At 32.9% G+C, this 23,587-nt stretch overlaps 1 protein-coding gene across 13 annotated transcripts in view; it reads left to right on the top strand.

Moving 5' to 3' along the window:
- Positions 1–2,235: 2,235 nt before the first annotated feature.
- LOC134248853 (tubulin polyglutamylase TTLL5-like) overlaps positions 2,236–23,587 on the top strand; it is a 37,186-nt gene continuing 15,834 nt past the window's right edge. For 11 of the 13 annotated variants that reach the window (XM_062731231.1, XM_062731228.1, XM_062731235.1 and 8 more), the window contains exons 1-16: positions 2,236–2,346; positions 3,248–3,429; positions 5,401–5,415; positions 7,671–7,783; positions 11,372–11,454; positions 11,832–12,002; positions 15,207–15,273; positions 16,350–16,432; positions 16,564–16,633; positions 17,207–17,291; positions 17,629–17,730; positions 19,736–19,827; positions 22,530–22,637; positions 22,866–22,947; positions 23,212–23,273; positions 23,466–23,554. In XM_062731231.1, coding sequence (XP_062587215.1) covers positions 3,317–3,429; positions 5,401–5,415; positions 7,671–7,783; positions 11,372–11,454; positions 11,832–12,002; positions 15,207–15,273; positions 16,350–16,432; positions 16,564–16,633; positions 17,207–17,291; positions 17,629–17,730; positions 19,736–19,827; positions 22,530–22,637; positions 22,866–22,947; positions 23,212–23,273; positions 23,466–23,554 — 1,335 coding nt within the window. In that variant the 5' untranslated portion in view covers positions 2,236–2,346; positions 3,248–3,316. The remainder of the gene's footprint in view (positions 2,347–3,247; positions 3,430–5,400; positions 5,416–7,670; positions 7,784–11,371; positions 11,455–11,831; positions 12,003–15,206; positions 15,274–16,349; positions 16,433–16,563; positions 16,634–17,206; positions 17,292–17,628; positions 17,731–19,735; positions 19,828–22,529; positions 22,638–22,865; positions 22,948–23,211; positions 23,274–23,465; positions 23,555–23,587) is intronic. The other 2 variants (XM_062731233.1, XM_062731226.1) reach the window with 1 other exon arrangement.

Genomic DNA, 23,587 nt, shown 5'->3' with positions numbered 1-23,587 from the left:
TATCTTCCTTTTGTGAATAATTATTCATTGTTTTATTTTATTATTAATCTGAAACATAAACTCTGGATCAGCTCAAATCATGCTGAATAACCGACGTCGCAGCCTTTCTTAGACTCTACCAAATTCTGATTGGTTTGCAATAAACTCGCCCAGTATAGCACATGGCATATAGTAGACCTATTTATTTTTCTGGCGCATCGCCAACATTTCTGAGCATATTCGATAAACATCTGGTTACAAATAATTACATGCTCAAATGTTAAATTTACACATAAAATGTAAAAACGATTGACACGATGTGTTATGAACACAGACCACTGCCAGAATGAGATCGGAGAGTGCAACATTACGTCATTTGGGAAACAAAGGAGGATGCGCCCTGTGTCTGCAATATGATTGGACTATGCTATAATAGTAGTGATATTTTTGCCGCTTTGGCCACCAGCCAACATAAATATCAGAGAGAGAGAGAGAGAGAGAGAGAGAGAGAGAGAGAGAGAGAGAACTGGTGCACAAAATAATGGACTAATGAATATTCATTATCCACTATTTTCCTTACCTCGATCAGGACAAACATATGTACAAATTTTGGTGCAATAAAAGACATTTGTTGAAATAAAATAGTATACTCGATTCTCATTATATCGCGGATTTCATTGTATCGCGGTATATATGCAAAAAAAAAAAAAAAAAAAAAAAAAAAAAAAAAAAAAAAAAAATATGGATACATAGCCTATATTTTTTTTGTTGATGGACAATGTGTATTTTGTCTGAATGTTTACTTTTTTTTTTTTATAATTAAATAGTATGGAACATCCGTTTGAAAAGAAATATTCAAATAAAACGTAATTTTATAGATTTCCAGTCCCGTTTTTATTATATTTAGACCATTAAAGTTATAAGCTATTGAAATAATAATCGCGAGCGCAGCGAGCGTCGCGAAGCGACGCTCGTAACTGCGAGCTCTAACGACAACGCCTGGGCGATGAGAAAATTCGGACTACTGCACATTCATTCTTTAGAATTTTTTGCCGCAGTAATTTTGACCCACAATGCATCACTTAACAAAGTTGCGTTCTCGCGAGAATGACGGCAAATGTTCAACAAAAAGTTTACTCACCTTGATTAAATGGATACATATTGAAGATAAATTGTAAACGTAACTTTTTTCATTAACTTTCAGCACTGTTCAGTTTTTTTTCTTGGTATTTGTAACTTACATAGGACGTCATGTGACGTCAAAGTCTAGACGCATCAAATGTCACGTGCTGTTTGACGAGCCCGGTCTAAATTAAAACAGTAGAAGAGTTTGCGCTCGCTCTAACGGTCGCACCGTCAACATATTAAAGTTCATTTTTTGAAGAGTGTTAATTTGTACTATTGATTGTTTTTCATGTCGAATTACATCGTAAATTTAAATTCAAAATAAAATTTGACGCCCATGTCAGCTAGAAGCATCCATGTTTTCGCATACCGCGATACAATGAGACTCTCCAACTTAGGAGGTAAATGATAATTTGACACTAAAAATTTAGGCTAAAGTAAGAATTATTAATATCATTTGATGTAAGTTAAATTGAAAATGTGAAATTATATTTTTTTTATACAAAAGAATTAAGTACCGCGATATAATGAGACACCAGCTAGATGAGCTAGTGTACATGTTTTAATTTTTTGTCGTGTTGTCAATAATAAAATAAAAAGAACCCTCACCTTGGAATTTGCAGAGTTATTAAATGTGTATACTTAACTAAATCAACTAAAATTGACCTTGGAAAACTTGGAAACCCCCTACCCCCCCCCCCCCCTCGGGAAAGATAGGCTTACAAATGATTCATGGATCCGCGCCTGATCATCATTTTCAAAAAAGAACATCAAACATCCAAGTAAGTAAATAATCTTTTTCTCTCTCAGTAGATAAATAATATAGTGGTCACTCAAATATCGGCAATTCATTATAACTTTTGGTGAAACATAACGTTTTGTTCTATTTGAAATCATTTTTTATTGAAACGAATCTTTTGAAAGTCAAAGAATCTAATATTGTTAACTTTTTGATGTTTTGAGAGTTTTTTCTCGAGTCGTGAGAATCAGATAATGCATAAATTTAATTTGGGGGAGTTGACCAAAATGCATTGAATGTAAATGTGTTATATATAACACTTCTGGTATTTACAATAAAACAGACTTTAGATTCTTTCCGGGACAGGCCAGGTTGGCTCTACTATTCTAAAATTATTTCTAACTAACCCATAGTTCCGTGTAGCCATCGCGCCTGCTGGCCTTGTCTAAACCTGCAAAATAATAAATTTTAAGGATATATGAAGCTGATAAAGGTTCGTTTGTGTATTTTATGTGCATGTAGTTTCATATTCAAAATTGATTTATATTTCTGTTTATCTTTCCTTTCATTATCTGTTTAACTGTTTCCAAAGTAGGCCATAGAAAACTTCAACTGTACGTTTGTTTACATTTATCTACTGTTGTGATTAGCTGTATCAGGTCATTGAAATCAGCTGCTCAATGTTTGGAAATATTAAGTAAGGATCATGTGAAATTGTTATGTAGTTGATAAATGGCTGCATTTGCAAGGCAACGGAACATCTTGTTAAACCGGAAGTTGATATTGTAACGATGCTGTGTTCAGATAGTTTACTGATGCCATGACAACTGTGCATGTGCTCCACACGCTGACCGAAAAATTACTAAGAATGCGCCGCTTCTGTTAAAAAAAATTTAAAACAAATGTACAAAGATAGGCATATACTTTATATATTAATGTTTTTTTTAAGAATGTTTAATGCAGTCTGATAAATCATCTCAAAATTTGACATTACATGCACCTAATGTCCCCCTTTTCAAAAACAGCTGTTTAGTATTTATAAATGAAGATAAATTTGATGTAGAATTAAATATCAGCATATGAAACTAAATTTCATTAATTTGTTTATTTAAAAATAATCGTGTAATATTGTAATTTAACCCTTAGTTTTTTAATCTATGAGGAATATATAAAATTCTTTTATTTGTATAGATTTGATAGGAAATGAGAAATTTCCAATGATTTTCATTTTAGTTGTTTTAGATTATTGACAATTTGTTTAAGAAATAGGTTACAGAATGTGTCATATATTATAAATATGATTTTATAAACACAAAATTTTGCTCTCTAGATTTGATGTAAAGTGTGATAACATTACAATTTATTCTATGAAGTATCTTTTAGTATTAAGGTATCAATTTGTAGGTTGAAGATGATGGGGTAATCCTCCTGGAAATAGGATTATTGTCTTGAGACAGTGAAAGTTGTGGAGGAATGGCTACAAAACCAGGTGATTCGGATGCTGGGTCCATGACTCCGTCGGAGCCGAGCGACGGGGATGACCGCAGTGACCGGGACTCCGATTATGAGAGTGATGAAGAGGATGAGTAAGTTCTATTTTACAAATTTTTCTAGTATTTCCCATAGTACATACATCCTTTAGAATATATATAACCTTCAAATAACCTCAGTTTTTATATGTATACATATAATTACTCTACCAGTCTTGCATGGATGATGTTTCTTCGGATTCACACTACCAGATTTGTTTTAGATACTGGATTTAATTTAGGTTTTTCAAATGAGTTTCCAAGATTTTGGAGTTTGTTTTGATGCTGGATTTGTTCTGATGTTCCATATGAATGACATTTTATAAAACTTTTCAATATCTATGTCAAAATAACTGATTGCCTCCTTTAACAAACTTGCTAAGAAGGATTCACTATACCCAACCAGATTTGTATATATCCAAGTAGTAAAACGGTAAATCTACTCAGACCAAACTTCTATGGAATGTTGTAAGGTTGCAAGTTACCAAGACCTGATGTTTGGTTTTGCCTTTCTGAAGAACTTTGTAATTTTTTTTTTTGATTCAATGACTACATAATATGTAAAATTTGTGGAAATGATTGTAAATAATCTATAGCTAACTTGATCAAATAATAAAGTAACTAATCTTCCTTCCTTTACATCTAACCAATATTTATGTTTAATCAATTTTCATTTATGATGGTTAGATAGAAGACAAATATTTACAGAATATACAAAGGAGGTGTTCATAAAAAAATCCAGAATTATTCATTAGAAATAAATTAATTGCACAAACATTGATTTATGATTGCACCATCTGTTACATGAAACTACTGCAAATTAAAACTGAGAATCCCTTTGGGCTAGGCTCTGATTATGATAATTTAAAAAGGACATTTTCTGGCAAATAACTTGACAGACCATGTGTGAAAATTGAAGTTAAGTGAAAGTCTAGAACTTGGTACGTGCTGGAGAATTGATTTTAGGAATGTTCTCTAATCTTAACTCAAATACTGCCATTAATCATGGCAACATCATGAACTGATCATTTGACAAAAAACACCTTGATAGGGGAGTAGGTGAACAAGAAAACATGACAGAAGATTCATGTACCATCTCCAGAATAAAGATAAAGATGTTTTAATACGCAGGTCCCCCAAGGCATCTAAAAGGTAATACCTATAGTGCTGCAGATCTATCATCTACTGTGTGTGGCGGTCTGTAGAGTAGATACCCTAGACATGTAGTGATAGAAGTCTTTAATCATTGGTAAATTTGTATTGATCTGCAAGACTGCCACTTTCTAGACATAACTTGGAAACAAAGGAATGAAAACTATTTTTAGATATTTTGTTGTCTACTGCACACACATGTAAATTGTAATGTAATATTGCTTACACTTAGAAATTCTGCATCAGCAAATAATGATTGCTGGTTATATTCACTGTGTATATAAATGATATGACTTTAATAGGGGGACATTTGTTATTGTGTACATGACACAATGTAAATCAGTGATGCATGGACAGGTGCAAACAGAAACTAATTTACATCACACATTTACATTCATTTGATCTTACCTTGGGATTGTTTATTTGTAATTTAATACATGCTAAACAAGATAAATTGCCAAATATTTACATTTTTATTGTACAGAAAGCTCCATAAATTACCATCTCACTTCACATTAAAAATTGTCAATTCTGCATTTCTGTGCCATAGTTTAGCAGTACAGCATTACATTTGCTATTTGGTTAAGTATCTCTATGTGGCAAATTGTCAGAGAGCCCTGTGTCCCCATCTCTAGACAGAATTTTATTCAAAATTCAATGGTAAAAAATAGTATGTGTGTGTACTATAAAAATCAAAACCATAGTCTTCCATATTGTGACTCCTGTGATACTGAAAAATGGAGGCTTTGATGCCAGGCTTTATGTCTCTGCACATACACCTCTTTATAATAAAGATATCCTGATTTAAATATGTCATAAATCAATGCATTATCTCCTTTACACAAAAACCATCTATAAGAATTATTTTTGTTTCAGAGAAGTGATATATAGGTATCTTGATTTCACTTTTCTTGCCAGAGATCTTTGATAGTTTGCATCTGTTATGAGTTGATTGTTACTTGTACAGTAGAACTTTGATATCTCAAACACCACTATGTCAAATACCAAAGAAGTGATATATAGGTTTTCTTGCCAGAGTTATATGATAGTTTGCATTTGATATTAGTTGATTGTTACTTGTACAGTAGAACTTTGATATCTCAAACACCACTATGTCAAATACCAAGGATTTATCTATGTAAGTCTATGGACCTCCCATTAATGTTAAGTTTCAGCTTCATCATTCTCTAGGATCATTAGTTATCAAGATTAGCTTAGTAATCCGGATTTCAAGATATCACATTTTTTTTTTTGGTTTTTGTATTTATAATAGGTTTCTTGTACTTGTAGTAATACTGAGTTTGAGATTCTAAGCTGGTTTTCATTTATTCATAGATATTTTTGGCATTCTAAGGTATCCTTTTACTTGTTATTTGTAGTTGCATTTCTTTTGCTTGTAATTATATAATACTGAAGTTAAGATATATTAAGTTTTATTTTTGCTGGTTGTTTCATCCTCTTGTGAATTTTTCATTTAGTCAATGAGGATGCCACATTTGGTGGTGGAGAGCTGCAAATTTTGTCCAATACTCGACACTTACTGCCTTTGAGCAATGATGGATCTTTTTTATGCCAGCACAAACAGCTCTCAGTTTTCATGGTCTCACCTGAAGGACTGATATTGAGGTTTTGCTATATTAGTTATTTTCTTAAAGTTTGAGATATTGAGGTTTTGCTGTATTAGTTATTTTCTTAAAGTTTGAGATATTGAGGTTTTGCTGTATTAGTTATTTTCTTAAAGTTTGAAATATTGAGGTTTTGCTGTATTTGTTCTTCTCTTTAAGTTTGTGATACTGAGGTTTTCCTGTATTTATTCTTTTCTTTAAGTTTAAGATATTGAGGATCTCCTGTATTTGTTCTTTTCTTTAAGTTCGAGATATTGAGGTTTTCCTGTACTTGTTCTTTTTTTAAGTTTGAGATATTGAGGTTTTTCTATATTTGTTCGTTTCTTAAAGATTGAGATATTGAGGTTTTCCTATATTTGTTCTTTTCTTTAAGTTTGAGATATTGAGGTTTTCCTATATTTGTTCTTCTCTTTAAGTTTGAGATATTTTGGTTTTCCTGTATTAGTTCTGTTCATTAAGTTTGAGATATATTGAGGTTTTCTTTTATTTGTTCGTTTCTTAAAGATTGTGATATTGAGGTTTTCCTGTATTTGTCCTTTTTTTTAAGTTTGAGATACTGAGGTTTTCCTATATTTGTTCTTCTCTTTAAGTATGAGATATTTTGGTTTTCCTGTATTTGTTCTGTTCATTAATTTGAGATATTGAGGTTTTCCTATATTTGTTCTTTTGTTTAAGTTTGAGATAGTAAGGTTTTTATATATTTGTCTTCTCTTTAAGTTTGAGATATTTTGGTTTTCCTGTATTTGTTCTGTTCATTAAGTTTGAGATAATGAGGTTTTCCTGTAATTGTTCTTTTCTTTAAGTTTGAGATATTGAGGTTTTGCTGTATTTGTTCTTCTCTTTAAGTTTGAGATATTCTGGTTTTCCTATATTTGGTCTGTTCTTTAAGTTTGAGATATTGAGGTTTTCCTGTAATTGTTCTTTTCTTTAAGTTTTAGATATTGAGGTTTTCCTTTATTTGTTCTTTTCTCTAAGTTTGAAATACTGAGGTTTTCCTTTATTTGTTATTTTTAAGATATTAAGGTTTTCCTGTATTTGTAGTTAAGATTGAGATTAAGGATTTTTTTATTTGTATTTTTCGTATTGGTGTTTTTTTTTTTTTTGATGTTGTAAGTTGCTTTTTTGTTTTTGAAGTTAAGATTGAGATATTGAAGTTTTCCTATTTTTTTTTGAGATATTGAGGTTTTCCTGTATTTGTTTTTATATGAAACCCTTCACTTGCTCCACATGGCTTGAATTACCTAATGATGATCACATGTTTAAGACTTTCAACAGTAACAGAGTCACAGGCACTATCATTACTGATTACAAATTATTTATTACCTCATTATGAATTCAAAGTATGAAATCAATTTTGTTTTGATAAAGTATAAATATGTGTGCAATAAGATGAGACATATTAAAGCCATCTAAAACGTCTAAAGAAAGTACATGTACTTGACAAAAGCTTTGATTTTTTTTGGTTTTGTTTTTGTTTGTTAAGCAAAATTTTTCATTTCATATATATTTTTTCCTCATTAGGCAAAGTGAGAAACTGAACATACAATGGACCGGATATGCCAGAAGAACACCTGTAATACTGTTCTGTCCAGATGCCATGCTGGCTAAGAAGAGTCCCAAAAAGACAGTGGGAGGTAGGGGAACATTTATAACTGTGTGGGAGGTAGGGGACATTTATAACTGTGTGGGAGGTAGGGGAACATTTATAAGTGTGTGGGAGGTAGGGGAAATATTTATAACTGTGTGGGAGGTAGTGGAACATTTATAAGTGTGTGGGAGGTGGGGGAACATGTATAACTGTGTGGGAGGTAGAGGGAATATTTATAATTGTGTGGGAGGTAGGGGAACATGTATAACTGTGTGGGAGGTAGGGGACATTTATAACTGTGTGGGAGGTAGGGGAAATATTTATACCTATGTGGGAGGTAGGGGAATATTTATAACTGTGAGGGAGTATTGGAACATTTATAACTGTGTAGGAGGTAGGGGAACATTTATAACTGTTTGGGAGGTAGGGGATATTTATAACTGTGTGGGAGGTAAGGGTATGGGAGGTAGGGGAAATATTTATAACTGTGTGGGAGGTAGGGGGACATTTATAACTGTGTGGGAGGTAGGGGAACATTTATAACTGTGTGGGAGGTAGGGGAAATATTTATAACTGTGTGGGAGGTAGGGGAACATTTAAAATTGTGTGGGAGGTAGGGGAACATTTATAACTGTGTGGGAGGTAGGGGAACATTTATAAGTGTGTGGAAGGTAGGGGAAATATTTATAACTGTGTGGGAGGTAGGGGAACATTTATAACTGTGTGAGAGGTAGGGGAACATTTATAACTGTGGGAGGTAGGGGAACATTTATAGCTGTGTGGGAGGTAGGGGAACATTTATAAGTGTGTGGGAGGTAGGGGAACATTTATAAGTGTGTGGGAGGTAGGGGAACATTTATAACTATGTGGGAAGTAGGGGAACATTTATAATTGTGTGGGAGGTAGGGGAACATTTATAAGTGTGTGGGAGGTAGGGGAACATTTATAACTGTGTGGGAGGTAGGGCCATCCTTAAAAAAATTTCTTTTTGCGGTAACGCGCCTCATCATTTTAGGTGTGGGTAGGTAGGTAGGCTTATTTTTTTTTTTTTTTTGGAGGTATAGAGGTATTAACTATGTCTTAGATTTCACTTTAAGGTACTAATCAAACAAGAAAATTAAGGCATTCTTAATGTGTGGGATCCAATCTTTAATTGTAACAATTCAAATATCAGAACACATCAGTTCTTTTTTTAAAAACGGCGTCTACAGGTGCAATGGGGACGTAAAAATGTCAATAAGATAAAATTAGAAAATGGATATGTAAAAAAAAAAAAAAATTTTTGAACCCATAAAAAAAATCCAGTAGGGTGGATTTTGGTGAGTCGGTCGCGTTACCGCAAAAAAACAATTTTTTAAGGATGGCCTAGGGGAACATTTATAACTTACAGTAGATAATCCTGTACTTCATGTCCAACATTACTACTCTCTGTTTGAGTACCAGTGTTGTAACTTCAGATCTATGTATGTACCATTGATCACTTACATGAAACAGTGCATTAACCAATAACCATGCAATAATTTCCCCCCTTTTGGCTCACTTCATCACCTTCCCAGTATCTTAATTTAGGTTAATTTTTTTGAAGCATGGAGGTTCATTGACTAAAGTTATTGAAAATTCATTCTCAGGTTATTTTTAGTTCACTTGAGCTAGAGGCTGAAGTGTCATATTCTTTCATATCCAACTTTTATTTCAACCAAACTGATCACAGATTAATTAAGCTTGGGAAAAGGAACAGGGCCATTAATATATATAGTCTTATTAATTTGCAAGCATCCTTATGTACTTCAAATTCAAGTTTGTTGAAATCATTGCCCCAGGAGTGGGGGGGGGGGCTCAAAGCCTTACTAATAGGAATCTGCAGCAAAGAAATAAATTTAAAGTTTTCTGCAGCAAAAAAAAAAAAAGAAAAAAAGAAAGAAAAGATCATCTCAAGAATAGCATGATTATTATTCAATTGTTTGATATTCAAGCATCCTAAGGTAGTGCAAATTCAAAGCTTTAAAAAGAAAAATTGTAGTGTTGGGCGGTTGGGTCCGATCCCAGTTGAAGATGATAATTTTTTGTGGGAATATACATGTTGTATAGGAATATTTATGGGATTTGAGGCAATTTTTTCACAGAATACATGTTGTAGATATGTACTTCTGTAAGGACAAGCTGACATTGTGAGGACTGTCTTCTCATTGATGTGATCTGCAGTCATCAGGTGATAGCTAGGTGCTAATAGCAACACATAATCAGGACAATGGTCAATTCCTCCTTGACTGCTGAATGTGGACATTTCATCAGATCAATAGTACACCAATAAGTTCCTATATTAACTGGATCTGCCAACACTGATAAGCACATAGTGTAGGTCTATATATCTCTCCATGGCTCATTGTTTGGAGTGGAACTTGATCCTAGGTACACAGTTTATTGTGGGCCTTGGGCTTACTTGGTCAGCTGAAGTACACAAACATTTCTTCTTATGTCCAGTATCAGGGACTGGCCGTTCTGATTATGTTAATCTATCCTCATGATAGTTGATACCCTCTCTCGAGCACCTGGTGTGTTTTGTTTCTACAAATATTACATACGACCTGATAATCTTATGAGATGAAATCTTAGACTTAAGCTCTTTATGTCTTCTAATTACACACAGAATAATTACAAAATATTGACTTTCTTCTCAACTTGACCACATCATGTTAGCACTACATCTATTTGATTGATTCAGGAACTCACAGGGCTCACAACACTTTTTTTTGCACATTAATTTGGAGGGGAGGGGATTTGGGGGTGTGTGTTACTTTTGGGAAAATTGAAGACATTTTGGGAAAACCATCACATTTTTATAAATGAAACATAAAATTTCGTTTATTATTGATCAGTGGGAAAATATTAAACCATTTAGCTGAGAAATGTATATATATTGCATATGGAACAGCTAGGGCCATTCAGTGACTCCTATTGCAGTCATTGGTGTAATACTTATAACTTATAACTTATAACTTAAAAAGTAATAAAAAAAGAAGCAGATTCATGTAACCGTTTATTTGAATGGCTGGGTTAACTTCAGTTCAGAGACCTCCCCTGATATTTATTTGTTACAATATTTACAAGTGCTTGGAGTAAAATGTACCGGCTTCTCTCTCATTCTGCTAAAAGCTTTCAGGCAGTATCATTCCCCATCACTTCTGATTGACACTCCATACTGATATAAATTGCATGTCAGACCATTTTTTGTGAAGTTGATGGTGGCAGTTTTCCATTCCCTAGAATAAGAGTTTTTTAAAAACTCATTACTTTGTCAAGTAACTGGTTAATTTCAGCACATTGTCGGTGTATTTACGAGGGGATGTAATCACTCTCTGGAACAGTCCATCATTGATACCAATATTAAGATGTTTATCTCCATTATTAAGCAAGTGCTGGAAATGCTGACTACCGCCCTATAGGGCATATTAAAGTTTCCTTGCTCAGTTCTCATATCCAATTATTACTTAGTTAGAAGGCAGTACTGTGGTAACATGACCAAACCATACAATACTCAAGTGTTTTAATAACTATGTGAAGAACATGCTTGGATAAACAGAGAAGGTGGTAAAGAAACACGTTATATTACAAATTTTATACTGTTCATTTTCAGAGAGATATCACATGACCTACAAATTTGGAAGCTCGGAATGCAAGATTGTTCGGAATATCTTCAACTTCCATGGATTCCACGAGGTTTGACTTTGCATGATTCTTATAAAAACACAAACAAACAAACACAAACAAAACAAAAATACACAAGCACAAAAAAAACATAATCACAAGCTGTTGATATAATAAATAGTTAAACAAAGGTGAAAGTTGACATGACTTTCGATATAATGCAGTAAACAAACTACATGTAGAAATTGTATTAAAAGATGGAAGATTTTTGTGATAAAAATACTGACAACAGGAAAAGAAAACAATTGAATTCTGAATCACAGCAACATTAAGATCAAAAAGTGATACAAACACTTGTATAACTTTGAAAAGTAAAGAGTGCTGTGATCCCATTTTAGCAAAAAATAAAAGAAATTCATATATTAAATTGCTTGTAATTATTTTCTTAGGTACATCCCAACAGTTCAGATTATAACATCATTTGGACGGGAGGTCATCTTAAACCTTTCACTTTACGCAGTTTGACAGAGTTCCAGAAAGTCAATCATTTCCCCCGTTCCTACGAAATCACGAGGAAAGACAGACTCTTTAAAAACATCCAGAGAATGCAACAAATTAAGGTAGGTTTCCCGTTCCACTAATATATTATGACATTTGTGATGTCAGGTGGGTAACAGTTTAGAAATTTACAATCTTTTAAAATATTTCACAATTTTTAATGAGTTTCTTTTGAGTGTATACATACTTGCAGATATCAGAGCTGACAAGTAAAAACAATGACTTATTTTCATTCCCTAATATTTACCAGGTACTTGCAGGTAGACCTTCAAAAATACTCAGTAAACATGGTAAAACAGGCTTATAGCACAATGACAGGGACAAACAGCTTTAATTCATTAGAAATTTAATTTATTATTTCTGTTTAGGTCATAATATATTTTTTTTAAACCGAGGGAATTAAAATGGCCTTGCTTTTAGAGGAATTCATTTTAAGTGTGTTTGTTGTAACTTGTAGTCGTGTTATACTGTATAAAACAAAACAGATTTAGTGGAGTATGAAGTGTACTTTTCTTCTGTTTCCATTACACAGACATTGTAATAGTTAGCATTGCATGCTCTGAGGTACTTAAGGAGATTGACAGTCTGTAAAGTACGTTGATCAATAACGCGTTTTAATTAATTATGAGTAAGAGACATTATATATTGCTGCTCACCCACAAGTTAAAAGTGCAGAATGGAGAAAAAACACATACTGTCAAAAGCTGCATTTAGATTGTCAATTTGTAGAACAAACATAGACAATTATTCCACTTCAAACCAGATAGAATATTGATTGGCCAAAAACGGATCACATGACACCCTGAAATTTTCTAATATTCCTTTCCCAAACAGGAGGGAGGGGGGTATTAAAAATCAGGCAGGAGATTCTGATGGACATGTAAATAAGTGGTGGTAATCAAATAATCTGCTTGTACATATCTTTAACTGTGACATAATGTTCAGTGCTATTTTGAATTATATTTCTAGTTCACCTGATCTGAGGGCTAAAGTGAGCTTTTTCTGACCACATTTTTCTAGCATCCCTCTGTTTGGTGCTCGATCTGCATTAAATTGTCACTTTTTAAGCATCTATCACAGTTGCTCTTAGCCAATTTCAGCCAAACTTGTCACAAAGCTGAGTAATAAGCAATCAAGACGGTTTGAATAAAAAGCCAGGTTTCACTATGAGAAGAGATAATGATAAAAGGAGAACAAGTTCAATGCTTTATACGAGGGTTGATCCAAAAGTAATGTCACAACTTGGATAAAATTGCTATAAGTCGACGTAAAGCAACAAAATTACACATGAAAGCTTTATTTATTTCAAATCAGACCTGAAAAATTCAAAGGAATATGGTGTATACTTTTCAAAATATCGGATTTTAAATAATGTGCGTTTATGATAGTCGCCGCACCTAAATATTACCTCATATGACCAATACTTACCGTCATACTTTTAAGCGTTTACCCTTAGTTTCATTAAAAAATATTTATGATTCGCAAACACTTTCACCATTCCACTTTCTTTAAGAATTCTTGGTACAATTATACACTCACTCTTTTAATAATTTAGCCCTCTGTCAAAAATTTTTGAACAGTAGGGTGATATAAACTTAAAAATTCACATGTCACTCTAAACGTCTCTTTTGTCTTTTTTGCTGATAATTCAGTGACCAATCACTTGCCCTATTGCTGAACATTTTCTCTGATCTTCTTTATCTTTCGGTCTTAATGTTGCTTGTGAAGGTTCCTCTATTTTGAAGCAAAAATTTATTACAACTTCAGTTTTTTTCCCACCAATCCATTTGTTCTTCAACCAACAATGTTTAATTGCTGAAATTTTTATTAAATACTGTAAACCAACTTTTATTCGTGTGCGAGAAATTTTCCATCTATTATTTGTCTAAGATGTCTTAATCATTATTTACATTCTTTATTCTTTACAGTAATTTTTTAATAAAGACTGATTAATTAACTTAACTGTTGCTTGTGAAGGTTCCCATATTTTGAAGCAAAAATTTATAACTTACAATCAACTAGTCAACTAATATAACTATAACAACCTATAACAATTTATAACTACAATCCATTTAACAATTCAATTCAACAAAAGTAATAAACAACAATGTTTATGATAAAAAATACCAATCCCAATAACAATCAACTAATATAACTATAACAATCAACTAATATAACAATAACAATCAACTAATATAACAATAACAATCAACTAATGAGAGTTGTGTCTCTTAAAAAATTGGGAGATTAGGTGCTTATTTAGAATCTTTTTAATGTATTTGTCTTCTGCATTCTAAGAAAAAAATACACTTTAAAACGTGACGTTCCATTGTGACGCGATGACACCCCCAGTGCTCTATGATTTAAACATCTGTAAAATAAATTCAAATAAACATTATTAAATTAAATTTCAATGTAAATTAGATTTATTTTTGTGCATCTGTTGGTACATAGTATTTGATAATATGATACCAAATATAAAAGATATGGACACTACTTTTGGATCAACCCTTGTAACATCATAAAGGAACTACCAGGTATACTAAACAAAATACAGTTGTGTGCCAAAAGTGAAGATAATTTTATTTTTTCTTTATATATTTCATTGAAAACAATATTTTGTAAAATCGCTGGTATGACAGCATTTCTTGACAGATTTTATCAAAAATTTCTTGATAATCCAAGAAATTGTTGTAGTTGAAAAAAACAATAGTTTTTATCTGATAAGCATTGATAATTTAAAAATATTGTAATTTAAGTGTGACATGAATTTTTAAGTGATATACTCACAATGAATTATATAGTCAACATTGATCTTGAATTTTAGAACTGATGTTTAGTTATGAACTATATTTTACTACATATTAGACGTGTAATGATCTTTTAAAGAAAGATAACTACACATTTTCTGGTTTAAGTACTGAAATAAATAATTAAATTGGACAAAAATTGACCATTTACCTATGATTTAAAAAAATGTTGTTTTCAATGAAATATATAGAGAAAAAATAAAATTATCTTCACTTTTGGCATGCCACTGTACCAGGAAAAGTATGGCTGCTAAAGTTATAATTGTCAAATTGTTAGAAAATGTTAGAACTCTAAAGGGTTCTCCAAGATTTGCTGGGGTTGAGAAAAAACTTTCCTCAAAGATGACTGCTAGGGCCATGGGTCAGTTCTTGTCATCAGGATTTTTTATAACTGCTGAAGAAGTTGATAAAAAGAAGCAAAATTTTTTTTAATTTTTGGCAATGGTTCCTTTGTAGGGGTTTAAACACTTTGACATCATTCCCCAGAGCTTCATCTTACCCAGTGAATATCAAGACTTTTGTGGTAAGTATTCAGATTTAATGGTAAAATATTCAAAACTCAGATAAAAATTTGAAGGCTTGCACTGCTAAAAATGTCAAGAAAAATTGGTATGAGTTTGTCAGAGAGCATAATGAAGTGATAAAAACACAAGCAATAGAACCAGAGAAAGTGTTACAGAGAAAAGCAGAAAAAGACGTCAAATGATGACATAGATCATTTCACACTTCCTCATTCTGGAAGCTAGACAAAGAAAAAGAAATAGATTGTCATGCATCACCTTGTGAGGAGGATTAAAATTTCTGTAGATTAAGCTGACAGAGATCAGGTTAAGATTGGGTTATTTTTGTCAGATCACCGTAATATTGTGATGTCCCTGTAGATTTAGATCTCACATTAATGATGATTTTTTGTAGGAGAAGATAATGAGAAGTATGACATTGATTCTTCATGTCAACTTCTTCTTGTGTTTAGGAGTACAAAGCTTTTATATTGGCAGGGAGTTAAAAAAGTGCAAAGATTATTTATTTATGTAGATTTCCATTTAGGTTGTACTAGAAATTACTCTGGCTTTTGAAGACAGCTTATTTGGAAACAAATTTAATCAGACATCCCTTTATTAATGTTTTATGATCAAATTTCTACTATCATTTAGTCAGCTGGGAATTTCAATTCTTCCGGGTCTTCAACAATGTTTCATTTCAAAATTTTACTACTTTGTACTCTAAAACCTTTAAAGTGGAAATTAAAAAAAAAATGAGTGCAGAATTGAGGTTTATAAGCACTAAGAAACAGTATTATATTAAATTATTTTGATGTAATAGTAATTTTTGCAAGAGACCCTCAATTCTTGCAGTTGGAATCTACAGTTATTTAAAGAAACAGTCTAGCATCAATTATATATTGAGGCTTCAAACTATTAAATCTGTTAATGGTTTCTTTTTGTATATTGTCCAAATACAATTATGAGATCATTTGTCCAATACCAAGGGCCCTCCCCATGTTGTCAGACCGTCTTATTGGCAATAACTCCACAACATTAACAGTTCTTTCTCAGTTGTAGAGTAATCCCATTCTGATAATTTTTTCATTTGTTTCAGCGTCTTTTTTGAGGGAGAAGGGTCTGTGGATTGTTAAGCCTGTGGCCTCGTCTCGCGGGAGGGGCGTGTTCCTGTGTAACCATGTGAGTAGTTTTTAATGTCAATCGTATCGAATGGAAATGTTTGTACTGATATTTTCAGATTCTTACGATAGTTCTCAGTGAATTTTATTTCACTTTCGTTTGATCTGTGATATAAAATGTTTCTCTTGTAGCCCGATCAGGTGCCATTAGATGAGAACTTGATTGTGTCTAAATACGTATCCAACCCATTGTTGATAGACAGTAAGTAAAATTAGCTGGCAAAGCAGAGCTATTGGTATCATTAGTTAGTTAATAAATTATAAGATTTAGGGCATTAGCTGTCATATAAAAATAAGAAAATGAGCCACCTTTTTATCATCATCTCTTTTTTTGTTGGGAAGTGTAGCCTTTTAACATCAGTATCATGTTCTCAGATGTGTCTGCAGTATATGTGAACCCGAGAATGAGAATGTTAACTGTTATTTTTATGAGCCTTATGTATGAGTTTGAACAGGGGTCACATATAAGTTTATCTTGATCTATCTGTGTGCTGTATCTGTGTGATTAATATGCTTCCATAAATCAGCCATTTTCTAATTAATTATCAGTAAAAAATTTTGATTTCATGATAAAGTGAGAACTCTCATTGACACTGATATATAAATCAGGAATCAGAATCCAGTTTACAGGGTAATTTAAGACATTCTTTTATGTATTAAAAGAAACATGCACAAACTAGAAACTTAAAATGCATACATGTATATCAAAATTAATACTCTGTTCTATAAAGTAATACTTTGTATCCATACAATAACTTTTATTTCCATATCATAGGTTTTAAGTTTGACATCCGATTGTATGTGTGTGTTACGTCCTATGACCCTCTTTGTATCTACTTGTTTGAGGAAGGACTAACCAGGTAAGTTTGAGATTCGTTCATATGTATAAGTGACATACACATTGTATGACCCCCTCTGTCTCTAGTTTGAGATCCGATTGTATGTATGCGTGACATTGTATGACCCCCTCTGTTTCTACTTGTCTGAGGAGGGACTTACCAGGTAAATGATGTCAAATGATCTGTTTCCTTTGAGTCGGCATGTTTGTCAAAAGAATTTTTTCATGATGTCAATTCTTTGAAACTGGACTGCATGATAAAGAATTTTGTGAATATTTAAATATCCTTTGATAGATAAGCAACTGACTCTTTGTACATACTTAAAATAATGATTCACTGTCTTTGATGTCATATACAGGTTTGCTACTGTGAAATATGAGAAAAGCAATCGACACATCAGGAATCAATGTATGCATCTGACAAACTACAGTGTCAACAAGAAAAGTGACGACTACGTCAAGTAAGTCCCCACTAAAAGAAAAGTCAAACTGTAGAGTCCCCACTAAAAACACTGACAAACTACAGTGTTAACTATACTTCATTCCTAATTCTGCAGAGAGATAAATATAGGGGGAAAACTTTTGAAGAACAGAGGAGCCATAGTTACTCATGTGAGCATTGTAGCCCATGGGCCTCTTGTTTTTGAGTTTATATAGATAAATACATATGTATAAGCATCCAGATACTTTGTAGAGTTTGAAATCCTCCTCTCCTTATTTTATATACACAGTCCAAACCTGTAGCTAGCTGGCTGGTTATATGTACACAACACCATGATAACCACTACACAATAGTAAAATACAGAATCACTTAACCGTGTACTGGGTATGCAAGAAATTGTTTATATCAAAGTCTTTTACATATTAAAACCATACAGGAAGCATGCAACTTTTACTGCTTATGTAATGATTTACAGAGGCTGTTCTACTTGTCAATGGTAGATGTGCTAATGAAGTGTCTGGAACTGTGTGATCATTTAGTTTTTGCAAATTAAATCTACAATTGCTTTTAGCTGCAAACAAAATCAATAGATATGTTTCCGAGATCGACATAAATCTAAAAAAAAAATAATCACATGTACTTTTGTGTCCCATTTGATCTAATAAGATTTTATTCCCAGACTGTTAATGCTTCTGTACTAAGAATTATAATGTCACCCTTTCTTTGTGTGGTAGGAGATTTAGGTCACCTGAGTCACAAGGTGACATCTTGATATTGACTTCCTGTCCATCACGTACTGGGTGTCATTTGTAAACAGTTTTCTTCTTGCAAGTCCATTCATTACTTTCAAATGAAAAGCAGCTTTACTGTACAATGTACATGCAACATGTCAAATATGAAAATCTATAATTATATACATGTTAATCGTAAAGTTGGATCGCATTAACAGGCATTTCAACAATATATTCACCTCTTATATAGCCTTGCTGACTAAACTGGTTCTATATAACCAAGTCATATATATACCAGATATTCTAATAAAAACTACATGTAATTGAATTTGGAACAAGTAATTCATTATAATGATTTGTCCCTAAAATTTTCCTCGAACAAAAGAAGCATTTATCCCTTTTAAAAGGATTTGCTGCATAATTAAGGAAATTCAAACCCAAAAATTCTTTACTAACCCCTTTCCCAACAAACAACAATTGGTGAGAGCAGGAATAATTTTGCTGAAGATTTCCTTGGTGGATTATGCAGAGAGCAGCTCTGTCTTGTGAACATTGAACCTAACAGAAGTATTGTGTAAGAATCGGAGGAACTGACAGGTGCAGTGTAATAAGGATGAATTACAATAGGGTTACATCATCAGGGACCTGCATGCAGCCCAGATCAATAATGTAACGACAGCTCGTCCTATTGTCTGTAACAGCAGTCACCAAAATGTCATCAGATGTTACCATGACTTAACCAAATCACACAATTTCTTACCTAATCCAAATTAGTTCATTAAGGTTGCAGACTTTGGGATTTCCATTGGGCAATACTTTGAACAGTATATAGAAAAAAATGTGTTTTTATGCATGAAAAAAAATTTTAAAATTATTTATCCAATTTTTAGCATTCATGAATAACTATTTACTGTAAACCAACTTTTATTCACATGCGATAACTTTTCTCAAGGTTCACGAAAATCTCATCAAAGTGAATATTTCTCACCACAAAATGGTCCTTAGAGTCTCTGTGTCTAGTACAAACAGATCCAAAAGAAGGTTTGATTTCGAAAATTAATCATCACGAACTAGTTTATCCTTATGAAATCACGAAATAAAGTCATCACGAAGAAAAGTTGGTTTACAGTATTAGGTTTGATGAAATATAAAAACAAGAAATACTAAGATTTTTCTCATCTAAATTTCCTGAGATTATATAAATGTTCTATTTCCCAGGAAAGATGATCCTGATGGAACAGTAGGAATGATAGGTCAGTGGTTGTATTCTTATGTAAATGTTTTATTTTTCAGGAACGATGACCCTGATGTAGAGGATTATGGGAATAAATGGTCACTGGGTGCATTTTTACGCTACCTCAGGTCAAGGGGCAAGGACACAGCAGGTGAGTGATCGGCAGAAATATGAAGAAATAGTTATTTGTGGCAAACAAAATATCAAAACCATATTTATTTTTTTAAGTAGAGCATTTCCAAAGTCCAAAAAAATAAAGATTCTAGGATAAATCTTAGATGATATATTTTGAATAAAATATTGTCTAAAATATTAGTTTGTTTAATAACTACTTTATTATTTAAAGGAAAAATAGGAATAATCAATATATTAGGTACCACTTCTTGGTTTTTAATCACATGTATCTCCAGAGAAAAAAAATATCTTACCACTTGTTCATTCAGTCCCTTCATAAAAATAAGGTCTTGATATAAGCACATACAAGGAATATTTGACAGTTTTGGAACCATTAGCGGATCCAGGAATTTTTGTAACGGGGGGTTGAGTGAAAAGGCAGAGGGTCAGGTGGCTAATGAAAATTTCCCATTAGGTCTAAGGCAAGGTCCTTTTTGGGGGTCCAGAAGCTGACAAGTTCTTACAAATAAGAGATGTTTTTCCCTTGATTTTAGGATAATAGACATATAAATTTAAAATACAAAAATTTCAAATGGGGGGGGGGCACAAACTATTATGCTTCGTTTACTGTATACAGGGTTATTTTCGCCCCATGTTATTTTTGCCCTTTAATACTTGCAAACAATTTTGCCCCTTTTTAGCTCACCTCAACGAAGTTGGGGGAGCTTATGTAATACCCTCGGCGTCGGCGTCCACGTCGGCGTCGGCGTCCCAGGTTAAGGTTAAGTTTTTTGGAGCAGTTTTCTTTTTAAGTACTTCTATGTCCTATATTGATTAGACATGCATGGAAGATGGTTCTAGTGTGTTTCATTGTACCAGTCAAAGTTTCAGATGCTGCAATTTCAGCAAAGGAATGACCAGGTTAATGTTTTTGGAGCAGGTTAACATTTTTGGTGCAGTTTTTGGTGTAGGTTTCATTTCCAAGTAATTATAATCCCTATGTTGACCAAACTTGCATGGATGATACATCTAAGGATGCACACTACCGGGCTTGCTTCGGATGCTGAATCTGACCTACATTTTGCGGTTGAGTGAACAGGTTAAAGTTTTTGTTGCAGGTTTCATTTCCAAGAAACTATAAGCCCTACGTTGACCAAACTTGTATGGATGATACATCTAAGGATGCATACTACCGGGCTTGCTTCGGATGCTGAATCTGACCTACATTTTCCGGTTGAGTGAACAGGTTTAAGTTTTTGGTGCAGGTTTCATTTCCAAGTAACTATAAGCCCTATGTTGACCAAACTTGCATGGATGATACATCTAAGGATGGATACTACCGGGCTTGCTTCTGATGCTGAATCTGACCTACATTTTCTGGTTGAGTGAACAGGTTTAAGTTTTTGGTGCAGGTCTCATTTCCAAGTAACTATAAGCCCTATGTTGACCAAACTTGCATGGATGATACATCTAAGGATGGATACTACCGGGCTTGCTTCGGATGCTGAATCTGACCTACTTTTCTGGTTGAGTGAACAGGTTAAAGTTTTTGGTGTAGGTTTCATTTCCAAGTAACTATGAGACCTATGTTGACCAAATTTGCATGGATGATACATCTAAGGATGCATACTACCGGGCTTGCTTCGGATGCTGAATCTGACCTACATTTTGCGGTTGAGTGAACAGGTTAAAGTTTTCATCAAGAAATGAAAATTCTCAAATTTGCTTTAGATGCTGGATTTTGATTACATTTTCATGAAGAAGAACTAGTTTAAATTGTTTATGTAGGTCTATTTCAAAGTATCAGATCAAAATTGCTTAAATATTTTCATTTTTGGAATGTACATTTTTGTTGGTTGATTGTGTGACTTTGCCTTACTTAAAGACAACATTCGTTGAGGTGAGCTCTGTAATCTCTGATTACCTATGTTTACTTCCCCCTTTCATACTTTTGTTTAAGAAATTATACTGTATCCTTTGAATTCGCCCCGTTTTAAATTCTTCCAAATAAGGGTTGAGTGAAAAGGGCGAAAATAAAACGATAATGAAAATTTCCCTGTATACAGTATGTATTTGAGGAGAAGTTTCCTCAGTCCCGAAAAATTAATCAGTGTGAATTGATTTCAAAAAGACAAATCGCAAATGGAAGGTGATGCAAATAAAACTTGGTTTACAATATTTTAAAAGAATAAAGGCACAATATGAGAATACTGAATAGGAATTGTCATTGGTGTGAATTAGGAAAATAAAGAGTCTTGACACTTCCTTGTTTTCCTGTAGTACTGGAGTAAATCATTTTACCAACTAATACTAGGATGTTTCTTGAATAAATGGAAGCCTATTATTTATATAACCTTTGAAAATAAGTGAATGCTAAGTAAAATTGTAATGTGTTTTACTTTTAATGCCTATGATAATTTTGGAGTATTGAAGCCTAATTAAGGTTTTTTGTTCAACTCATTTATGATAATCTTTGACGAAGAATATATATATGAAAGGTTTTAATTTTTCCTGGCCTGAAATATGAAATGAACTTGGATAAAAGCATTAAATAAAGAGAAGTGTTCTTGTTTTGATGATTTAGACTTGATTTATTTGTAGCTGTGATGAGGAGATATAGATTTAAGTTTGTGATTTATTTGTAGCTCTGATGAGGAGGAGATATAGATTTAAGTTTGTGATTTATTTGTAGCTCTGATGAGGAGGAGATATAGATTTAAGTTTGTGATTTATTTGTAGCGCTGATGATGAGGATTGAGGACGTCATCATTAAGACCATCGTCTCTGTGGAGGTCCCGGTAGCCACTGCCTGTAAAATGTTTATGCCTTTCAGAGGAAACTGTTTTGGTATGTTTACAAGTACAGTAAAACATGTTTCTAATGAATCAATGATTAATGTAAATAAATCTTGCTGACTACCTCAATGATATACTTTAACTGTATACTGTTTCATATGGGGTTTGATGATATACTAATTTTTTTTTATCAGAAAAGAAAAACATTAGGCCTTCAAATGCAATTCTTAAATGTGTCAACTTGAAACTTTTTTTGACATGATATTTTCTTCCTTTTCAGAATTATATGGGTTTGATATTTTAGTGGATGATAACCTAAAACCGTGGGTGCTAGAAGTCAATTTATCCCCCTCCCTCGCATGGTAAGTGTTGAAGATGTGTCAGCAGAATAATTTTCTATGAAGATCATGTTAGCCCTCTGTTGAGAGATTGGGTGCAGTGTAGCAAGGATGATAACTCTCATTTAAATTATTTGTTAATTGATTTAATTTTTTTTTTATACCTGTAATACGCTTGAGTTTATGAACTTCGTATGTATGCATAGTTAGTTAGTTTGTTACCTGATTTTTTTGTAAACTGTTGTTTATCACTGAATAAATGAAATATTTTTTTTTTTATTTTTGCAGTGATTCCCCTTTAGACATGAAGATAAAAACCAATATGATGTGTGATGTGTTCAGCCTTACAGGTGTGTGTACTGGTTTGGAATGTTGTGAATTTTTACATTGTGTTATGGAGAATTATTATAGCAGAAAGTATCAGTAATACTTTAATTTTTATGAATTAAACAAAAAATATTTTGAAATATGCCTTACTTTATTAATAATAATATTAACTTGAATCGTGAAAGTTCAGTGCCATTGTAATTTGATTGTTGTAGGAGTTGTCTGTCATGATCCGATGATGAGAACTCTCCAACAGAGTCGACGTAATCAAGAAGTCACTGCCAAAATAGCCGCGCGTGCCAAGGTAAGGAGGTCGGGGGTAGATCCTCTCTTAGTG

Source organism: Saccostrea cucullata, unplaced genomic scaffold, assembly GCF_032062105.1.
Source record: "Saccostrea cucullata isolate Sc308-1 unplaced genomic scaffold, CSIRO_AGI_Scuc_v1 ctg62, whole genome shotgun sequence".
NCBI classification, from domain to species: domain Eukaryota; kingdom Metazoa; phylum Mollusca; class Bivalvia; order Ostreida; family Ostreidae; genus Saccostrea; species Saccostrea cuccullata.
The sequence above is the reverse complement of the archived record's forward strand: the minus strand, read 5'-3'. Positions and strand labels throughout refer to the sequence as shown.